The sequence below is a fragment of the Micropterus dolomieu genome, linkage group LG09 (genome assembly GCF_021292245.1).
Source record: "Micropterus dolomieu isolate WLL.071019.BEF.003 ecotype Adirondacks linkage group LG09, ASM2129224v1, whole genome shotgun sequence".
In the NCBI taxonomy this organism is placed as follows: domain Eukaryota; kingdom Metazoa; phylum Chordata; class Actinopteri; order Centrarchiformes; family Centrarchidae; genus Micropterus; species Micropterus dolomieu.
The window spans coordinates 19,166,035-19,173,765 of NC_060158.1; the positions used below are offsets into that span (position 1 = coordinate 19,166,035).

Below are 7,731 nucleotides of genomic sequence, written 5' to 3' on the forward strand. Positions count from 1 at the left end.
TAAGGAGAGTCTGGAAGGATAAAACCAATCCGTCTGGATGAGTTGCGGCTCACATCCCTGCCTCTGTGCTCCTCTCTTGGTCCGCTGCTGTAAAATGATTATCCGGCTGGGTTGTGCACTTTTAAATCCCACAAAGTAAATAACAACCGTAGCTGACGATAATAGCAAGGTACCAAGTTCTTGTTACAGAAAAGGAGAAAATTGAAACTAAACGCTGCATTTAGACAACCATTTTTGATAAGAGGATAATTGAGGCGACACTGGCGTATAATTAGGGGATAATTTATGCTATATCCACTTTTATTCCACCCTCCCAAAATAAATCCAGTCCATAATCATTACAGGCGAATTGTTCTTAATTTTATAGCTGCAATTTGAGTAAAGTGTGGCCGCTAATCAAATAGGTTTTCGTAGTAACTTGATTGCAACCATAATTATTTTTCATCGTTTTTTGCTGGGTGAAACCGCTGAATGCTACATTGCGGCAGAAATGTGGTGAAAGTGGTGCATGGCATGATTTGATTATCTATTGCATTAATATAAGCGGAAACAGCATTTTATTCTTATTTGCGGATCGAACATCGCAGCCCTCAGAGGCAAACTGTATAATTTACATATATTGAGGACCCTATCAGGCCTCATGTTACAACGGGGATAAAAGACACTGTCAGTTTATCTCGGTATCCACCCTTCTATCTGCAAAATAACCTATTGTACCTCAGGCATATTGTTATGTGATGTGTCACATGTACTGTATTTTGAATTGTCTGAAGATCCTTAATCATATGGTCAGTAGCCCCAGGGGAAACGAACAGTTATAATATATGTTGCTTTCACATCAGAGGGGGGCTCAAAGAGGGACTGCTCATTATTTCATGATCAGAAATTCTTTATAATCTAATTCGCAAATATAAAAAATCCGTGGAGTTGGAGGCCTATTTTCACTTATTTCCACGGCTATTCCACCTGTTTCAGGACCTTTCTTGACACAAACCAGATCACTTCTCCAGTATAAATAAGTATAGTGTCTTTAAAAAAAACTATTTAAATGTATGCTTGAAACTACTGGGATTAGTTCACACGCATTTGTAAATGTTTTGATGCTTCTAAACGATGATAGATGACTTGTGAAGATGGGTATTTAATGTGTTGCTATCTTGTAACTCATTTATTGGCATTTGGTTTGAAAATCTGTTTCGACTCTAATATTATTAATGTTTGTATAATATATAAGTAATTAATTCCTGAGGGGAGGAGGAGTTAAACGCTGAGAAAAAGAGAAGCTCATATAGACCGCTGGCTCACTGGGCTAAATCAAAGTGCGCACTAGGCTATACGTTGCGCGTCTTGCGTAATTTGGGGGTTTGGGTGAAAAACAAAATCGACTGGGCAATTCTAAAAGAGCTGGTTCTGCGTGTGAAGCTTGTCTGTAGGAATTATGCGTCGTTCCCACCATATATTATTTCCCCCATAGTTGTGGTGGGAGCTGGTAAGGTGGGTTAACTCCAGCTCAAGTCTCCGTGAAGCGCAGAGCACTGATGACGTTGGGTTGGATGACCAATCGGGAGGCGCTGCCCTTTGGAGACAAACCATTTTACTTGTAGTGTCTGCATCAAGTCTGGAAGCAAGGGCTCAATTTTAACAGAATCCACCTAAAAATCTCTCCCTTAACTTATGCCTACCGTCCACCACTTTGAATGAGAATATCACAGGACAAGGGGGGAAATAAAGACGCCTCTGGAAAAATCGGGTGTTAATAGGACAATATCTGTTCGCGGTGGATAGGGGAGAGAGACAACAGCACAGCGAGAGAGAGAAAACCGATTTGGTCTTGAGAGAGAGGGGGGTGAGTGCTCTCAAGGCAGAAAATTCGATGATGACCATGACTACGATGGCTGACGGTCTGGAGGCTCAGGACTCGTCCAAGTCTGCTTTCATGGAGTTTGGGCAGCAGTCGCACTCACAGCAGAGCTCCCCGTCGATGGCCAGCGGCCACTACCCGCTGCACTGTCTCCACTCCGGCTCACACGCTCACCACCAGCACGACAACACCCCGTATACCGGGACCAACACCTACAACAGGTCGTTACCCTACCCCTACGTGAGCCATCCGCACCACAGCCCGTACCTGCCATCCTATCACAACAACACGGGAGGACAGACAAGGTTAGACGGCACAGGTAAGAGACCCTGTTTTCACCAGCCAAGTGGAAAATGCACCGCGTCATGTCCATAACCGGCGGCTGACAGTACCATTAGCGCATACCTTCTTTTAGTATGGGTGGCCCACAGTGGGGATCAAACCTTTTCTCCCTGTCAGTGTTGGTGTCGTGCCCATGTCACCGCACGGCCACTCCAAATTCGGACGAATGGTCTTTTCAAGCGTAGGTGGGCGATTACATTGAAGAAAAATCGTGCGTAAATGGCACCAGATAATTCGAGATCCAGCCTATTGCCTTCTCCTCCTGTTTTGCCGTCCCGTTTAGCACTCCCCTCACTTCCCACAAAACCTGTTTTAATGCCCGGGGTGTGATCATCACGGCCGTGCAATCCTCACCGACTACTCATGAAAATTAGTCAGCCCGCACGCCTCGAATGTTGTAATTAGCATTTAATTGACATGTCATTACCAGCAATATCCTAAATATGACAGCGTACGGGGATTGTGGCTGCCACGGCTCTTTAAAGGCTATGCGAGGTGTCAACGTTTATCAACCCCGAATTGAATTTTCATTTTTAGACAGCTTCATTCGGCGCCTCTCAATTTATTCCCACCTTCCAGGATTATTTGACACATTTGTGTCTTTCCTGCACTGTAAAGGAAGGTAACTATAGCTGTTGGTGCTTGAATAATAAAGTTGTTTTTTTTTGTTGCAGAGCAGCAGAAAACGACAGTGATCGAAAATGGGGAAATTCGTTTTAATGGGAAAGGCAAGAAGATTCGCAAACCCCGGACAATTTATTCCAGTTTGCAGCTTCAAGCGCTGAACCACCGTTTCCAGCAAACACAGTACCTCGCTTTACCGGAGCGCGCCGAGCTGGCTGCCTCTCTAGGACTGACACAAACCCAGGTATGAGGAGGACTTTTCACTGTGGATTCTTACATTAACACCTGCAAATCATCATGTGGCATCTATTACTATAATAAAGATTGGGATATTATTATTATTATTATTATTACTGTGTTTTTTGTGGGAATGCTCTTTCTATTTATGATTTAATACTTGCAGTTTCGCAGAAACTAACCAACCTTCTCACAACAGGCTCTTTATCCACACGTCTTTTATTAATTGCACGCGCCCCTCTGGTACTCTCTCCTGCAGGTAAAGATTTGGTTCCAGAACAAGAGGTCAAAGTTCAAGAAGCTACTGAAGCAAGGCGGCAACCCGCACGAGAGCGACCCTATACCAGGCTCCATGTCTCTCTCCCCGCGCTCCCCGACCATCCCTCCAATATGGGACGTCTCAGCCTCTTCCAAAGGAGTAAACATGCCGGCTAACAGCTACATGCCCGGCTACTCTCACTGGTATTCCTCCCCACATCAAGATTCAATGCAGAGATAGACTGATGAGGCAAGAAGGTCAGCGAGCTGTGCAGAGGCCTCCGGATCTCCGCCGTGCAGTTTCCAACGTAGCCTACAATTTGTGTCAGCAGAAGAGACTGGGTGCTCAGCGCCTCTGCTGAAGGATAAAACGCAGCCAAGCCTCGGCGTGATGACACAAACAAGGGAACTAACGATTTGTTGTTTTTTTTTTAGCGTACCTGGCTGTTCAGTGGGCTCGCATATTTGTTATGCTTTCATTCATGTCAACATCTGAACGTCAATATACCAAATATTATCAGTGACATTTACGCCACTTTGGGGGCAAAGACTGCTTACACACTCTCTCCATGCGCCGTGGCGCCCAGAACCTTCAGCCATGGTGGACTCCTGACTGCTTTCTCTTTTGGTTGTTTCTCCAACATGCAAAACCAAGCAAATTGTCTGTCTGTAAATATAATCTGCGATTTTAGTTGTACATACACTTTTTATGTTTTGTCAGATTGAGTAAACCGTGACTCAAAACAGATGCCTGCTGTTGCATGATTTGAAGGAGAGAGGAAAAAATGCATTTTAAACTAGGCCTTTTTTTATGCTTCATGTTGGGCCAACATCACATTAGAACAGGCCCATTTCCCGTCACCCTGGTGTGCACGGGCTTATAACAGGCAGCATGAACATACGGTAATGACACAGTGCTCAGTGAAAAGCCCATTTCATCAGAGTAAACATTTTAAATAAATCCAAAGCGCTCAGAGGCTGATGAAGTAAGCTGCGGTGGATAGATTTATCACATGCACTCAACACCGGAGGAAATTAACTTACCCTGCCCCGCTGCTGTCTACATTCACCTCGAAAGACATTTGCTCCAGGTCCAGCTTATCTTGTCATTTCACCCTCAATTATTAGAAGTATTGACAAAATGTTTTCTCCCTTCTCTCCGTCCTAATGCAGGCCGTTAAATGCCAAGCTCCACGGGATCGATGTTGAACAAAGCAGCCAGCTGCAGTGGCGTTCAATATGAAGGAGATATTTGGGACAATTTGTGGGTTTTTATCCAAGTGAGGCTTTTTTTCCCATTCTCATAAATGCAGGCATAATTAGGGTAATTTTTGATGTAGCCCGCTGATTACAGCGTTTTTACCGTCAAAGATAATTACCTGTAATTTTCTACCACTTTTAATACTAAAAGGCATCTTTATTTGGATTTGAGGTAGCACAGATGGAACAAAAGGGAAAATTATTCGGTTATTCATATACAAATTGCTGAGAAGAGTGAGCGCTCGGGATATTATCTGAAATTACAACGCTGAAAAGCTTCATGCAGCTGTCAAGTCACGGATGTCCCACTGGCGCACATTCAGTCTACCTGGGCCCCCAGCCTGGGGCCTATCTGCTCCTGGGCCGGGCGCACCCTGATCTGCAGGCTGCAGGGAGCTCGGAGCAGCAGTCGAGTAAACATCAACAAAGCTCACAAATGCACGGTTGTGTTATTTAGAGAGAAATGACACGTTTCATCATGTTTTGCAAATGGAAAAAAGGCTTTGATGAGCTAAATCAGATGGGTTAGACAGACAGACAGACAGATAGAGAGAAGTTACATAGGCCTATATAGATAGATGTAAAGTGCAGGTGGGGGATGCAGGGAGAGATGTGTCACTTCTGGCTCTGTGAGCTCCATCAACTGATAGCTGCTGCACTATAGCAGGCGTCTCGTGTAAAAAGCACCTACAGCACCTGACAAGATTTCACCCAACATTACCACATTAACGTGTATACCTCACAAAGACATCCACAATCCAAACACTCTCTCCTACAGATGAAAAGATATATCAGATTTTAGGAAAATGCAACATTTTATCCCATTTCTCTGTCACAGTCCCGGATGCACGATTCAGCCCAGAGTCTACTGAGGAGTAATTTTCAGTCAAGAGTGTCACAGCGTCCTCTTAAGATCAGGAACAGTCACAGGACAGGAAAATATAAGATTTATCCTTACCTTTCTCCGCTTCTCTAACATAACCAAACAGCTCTGCGCGGTTTTACTACTGGTGGTTGAATAAGCAAATCCAGGTGGGAAAGTGTTTGCACACCCCGGTAAGCTCTTATATATTGCCTGCAAAATTAGCTGTTATTACTGTCACTGTTTAGTGATGGCGAGCTTGAAAAAAAAGCCCACTGCAATCAAGAACCAAGCGCATCTTTGCAAATTATAGGTAATTGTCAATGTCCAGATTATGATAATGGAGGCCCTAATCCTGGAGAATAATTATTGTGGAGTGTTACAGTTGAAGCTGTCCAGTAAAGCTAACTGTCATTATTTAGACTCGATTTGCAAAACGGGGGGAAACTAGCTGAGTGGAAAATGTTCGGTTGGAAATAAACGGGGGCTCTCGATATAATGGCACCACTAGTGTGTGTGCTAGAGTGTGTGTAGACATACAGTAGTGGTGCATGTGCGTGTGTGTGTGTGTACGAGAGAGATATAAAAGCGCTATGTGTGCATCTGGGCACGAGGTTGTGTGCGCGCCTGAGTGTTCTTGAGCGCGCGCACGTGCGATGTGAAAAATCCAAATTTCTCGAGTGACCTGCTCGCATTGTAATTACGGGACTTGCCGTTTAGCCTACAGCAGAAATTAGGCTGAAAACAACAACAACAAGCGCTGTGGCGTCTTTGTAGAAGGCGAGCCTTTTCTGCAGCATATTGCTCCTGTGTGTGTCTGTGCGCGCGTGCGTGAGGAAAGTGTATTTAGTAGGCTGCAATCAGGAAGAGGAAGAGGATTCTGTGTCAGGTGGAAATACTAACATGCATGGGTCAGTGTGTGGGTCAGATGCAGTATTGTTTAGTGTGTGTATGTGAGTGTGTATGTGTGTGTGAGAGAGAGAGAGAGAGAGAGAGAGAGAGTGACAGACAAGGGGGAGGGAGGATTTTGTACAACGTGTTCGTTCGTAAAGCTCATTCATATGATCTTTGTTCATATGGCCGGGAAAATTCAATTAGATCAATTTTCAAATCCCCAATGTTTCTCACAGTGGCGCGGTTTGTTTAGCGGTTGCGCAGCGGCAGCGCCGGTATTACTGCCTGCTAATAACATGGTGAAATTGTGGAGGATTTTTTCATTTCTTTTTTTCCTCCTTTTTTTATTTTACCCGGAAGGTGGGCTGCGGCCGGGAGTGGCAGAGCTCTGGAGCCGGTCTACCCCCACAGGAATGCGGATTGTCTCAGATCTCCGTGCCGCCCCCCTCGCCTCCTCTCTGCCATTCAAAGCAGCTAATTGTAGGGGACACAAAGCGAGAGCGACTGCAGACTGTCTGCTGCAAGAAGCAGGCTTTTTCTTTACAGACTCAGTCAGGTTCTCCTCTAAACTGCATTATGAATGATAAAAAGGTGTTCATTCTGGTGGTTATCACAGGCAGTAGTGAACATACTACTACTACTACTACTAATAATAATAATAATGATATAAAGAATGTTAAATATGAGGGAGAAATATGTAGCAATATACTGTGGGATTTTGTAACACTTTAGGTTAATTTTAAAATATGGAGTATTATGACAATATCAGGATACAAAGTCTAAATCATCATAAATCAGAATGTATCAAAATACTATCGAGCCGCTACTGACTTCCACAGACACAATATTAGTCTCTATAAAATATTATAAATTATATTCTGCAGAAATCACAACTAATATTAACCAATTCAGTTCAAGAAACACCGGAATGCATTTTAGATTTAGAAGTGTAATTATTAAAGTTTAAGGCATATTGTGGTACATAGTAGCCAGGTTTTTTCAAAATTGTATTTACAAAAATAAATTTTTTGCTTAATGTCTGTTTAATAAAGTCACAAATTTGCACTTCAGTTCTTCTCCTGCTAAAAATGCCAGATATTTTCATCCCCATCTCTAACACAGCTATTGTGTTTATCTGCGTAATAGCATTAATAAAAATTAAAAATCACAGAATAAATAGAGATGGTGGGTGTTATGGCAAATTAAATCTACACTGAGATTCAGATTTACGACGCTTTCCGCATTCAGCTCAATATGCAGCAGCTGTGATTTACAACCTGGTGTGGAAATGTCACCTGAGGCTCACAAACATTTTGTCTGTGAGTCTTTGTCGTGATTTTCAGTGTAAATAACTGAGGGTTAAAATAACAAGAGACTGCAGTGAGGCCGGAGG

At 43.5% G+C, this 7,731-nt stretch overlaps 1 protein-coding gene across 1 annotated transcript; it reads left to right on the plus strand.

The window, feature by feature from the left end:
* The first annotated feature begins 1,873 nt into the window (after nt 1–1,873).
* Nucleotides 1,874–3,690, plus strand: dlx6a (distal-less homeobox 6a). The gene is made up of 3 exons (XM_046057728.1): nt 1,874–2,180; nt 2,878–3,071; nt 3,324–3,690. Exons 1-3 carry the CDS (start codon nt 1,874–1,876, stop codon nt 3,561–3,563), a joined length of 741 nt encoding a protein of 246 aa, XP_045913684.1. The 3' UTR covers nt 3,564–3,690.
* Nucleotides 3,691–7,731: the final 4,041 nt, after the last annotated feature.

Bases quoted from the DNA above. Each gene is read 5' to 3' on its own strand.
- dlx6a (XM_046057728.1), top strand. From the start codon at position 1,874: ATGATGACCATGACTACGATGGCTGACGGTCTGGAGGCTCAGGACTCG. The intron at 2,181-2,877 runs GTAAGAGACCCT...TTTTTGTTGCAG, and splicing joins GACAAGGTTAGACGGCACAG to AGCAGCAGAAAACGACAGTG. The intron at 3,072-3,323 runs GTATGAGGAGGA...TCTCTCCTGCAG, and splicing joins TAGGACTGACACAAACCCAG to GTAAAGATTTGGTTCCAGAA.